Here is a 1,521-nt window from a genome sequence, read left to right as displayed (position 1 = left end):
ATTGATTGGCTGCCTCCTGCACGCCTCAAATGTGATCGAGTCCGGAACCCGGGCATGTGCCCTGACTGGGAATCAAACCATGACCTCCTGGTTCATAGGTCGACGCTCAACTACTGAGCTACACAGGCCGGGCATGCTGCTTTTTTACGAGGGAATATAACTGGCGAACGTTCATGCTGATGGGTATTCTGAGAGCACGCCTATCTTCATCAGGGCTTGAGATAAAGTCCTAATCAAAGTGGTCATGACTCCTTTTGAAGCTGCACAGGAAAGCTCTAGGAAGCACAGTTTAAAAGACTCTCGTTCACAGGAAACTCCTCCTTTATTAATAATATTCAGAAATTTGTTTCTGGTCTGGCTTTGGTAACTTGCTGTGCTAAAAGAAACCTCATAGGAATTTGGACAGTTTTTTGGGGAAATCAAATCCAAAAGGTTAGGGTGGGGCTTGCAGGTCATTAATTTCAAGGGACATTGTTAGCCACCACTTGCAGTTTGGGCATGGGAGAGCAAGACCCAACAGGGGGGCATGTTGGTGTGTTTAGGGTAGCCATTCTCAGTGTAAAACTATCTTTACCTCTCCTCTTTGAACTGGTAAGGTCTAATGTCCTTTGATGGAGTTAATTTTACTGTGATAGCAGATTTACCCAGAGATGATCCTTGCATAATTCAGGCCTGATTATCTCTCTGGAAAGATGGGTCCAAAATATCTCATGGAGATATTCTATTAGCAAAGGGCTTGGATGACTTAGAAACATTGGTGGGTTATGCTAAAGGTGGACACGATACTGAAATTCTGGTGGGTGTTTGCGTTGGTTAAGAGGGGTAGGTAAAAGCAGGAAGGAAGGCACTTGCACTTCCAGGAAGATGAGGTAGACAGTTTTCTCTGTTCCTCCTACTAAGCACAACTAAGAACCTTAGACATTACATATAAAACAAACATAGGAGGACTGTTAGAAGTGGAGAGAGAAAGGCAGGCCAGTTAGGGACCTCAGAGCCTGAGGAACAACTCCCTGAAGAGTTCTCTGGGTTTTAGTTTTGCTTCATTTATCCCAGACTTGGAGCTAATGAAGCTGGCAGCCTGGAAACATTAAAGTGAAGACAACAAAAGGGTCAAGAAAAACCTGTTCTCTCTTTCCAAAGGACCAGGAAAGGGGCACCCTGGCATGACAGAAATCTTTTAGGTAGTAACCACTGTGCTTCAGCCAAACAGCACAGAAAAACTGTGACCCCACCCACACTCACCCCAATCAAGGCCAAGGGGGAGCCTTGACTTCTACCCTAGCTGGGCTGCAGCAAGGCTCCCCAACATCCCCCAGCAGAGTGGTGCCAGAGAAGGCAGAACCGAGAGCCAGAACCTTGAACTCTGCCAGCCGGAATGAGGCACACCCCTCCGCAGTGTGAGGGCAGGTCACATTGGGAATTCCCGCCCCTGCACAGCTTGCACCAAGTGCCCTTCTCCTTAAGGGTCAATGGAGGCCCAGAGGGGAACCTGGGCTTCTAGCTCCACCTCACAGTTACAAG

At 47.6% G+C, this 1,521-nt stretch overlaps 1 protein-coding gene across 1 annotated transcript in view; it reads right to left on the bottom strand.

The window, feature by feature from the left end:
- MXI1 (MAX interactor 1, dimerization protein) overlaps positions 1-663 on the bottom strand; it is an 80,945-nt gene extending 80,282 nt beyond the window's left edge. Inside the window, exon 1 of the mRNA XM_006778743.2 lies at positions 575-663. Within this exon, the coding sequence (XP_006778806.2) occupies positions 575-663 (89 nt within the window). The remainder of the gene's footprint in view (positions 1-574) is intronic.
- Between the last annotated feature and the right edge of the window lie 858 nt (positions 664-1,521).

This window comes from Myotis davidii, unplaced genomic scaffold (assembly GCF_000327345.1).
Source record: "Myotis davidii unplaced genomic scaffold, ASM32734v1 scaffold107, whole genome shotgun sequence".
Classification (NCBI taxonomy): domain Eukaryota; kingdom Metazoa; phylum Chordata; class Mammalia; order Chiroptera; family Vespertilionidae; genus Myotis; species Myotis davidii.
This window is presented reverse-complemented; position numbering and strand designations above follow the sequence as displayed.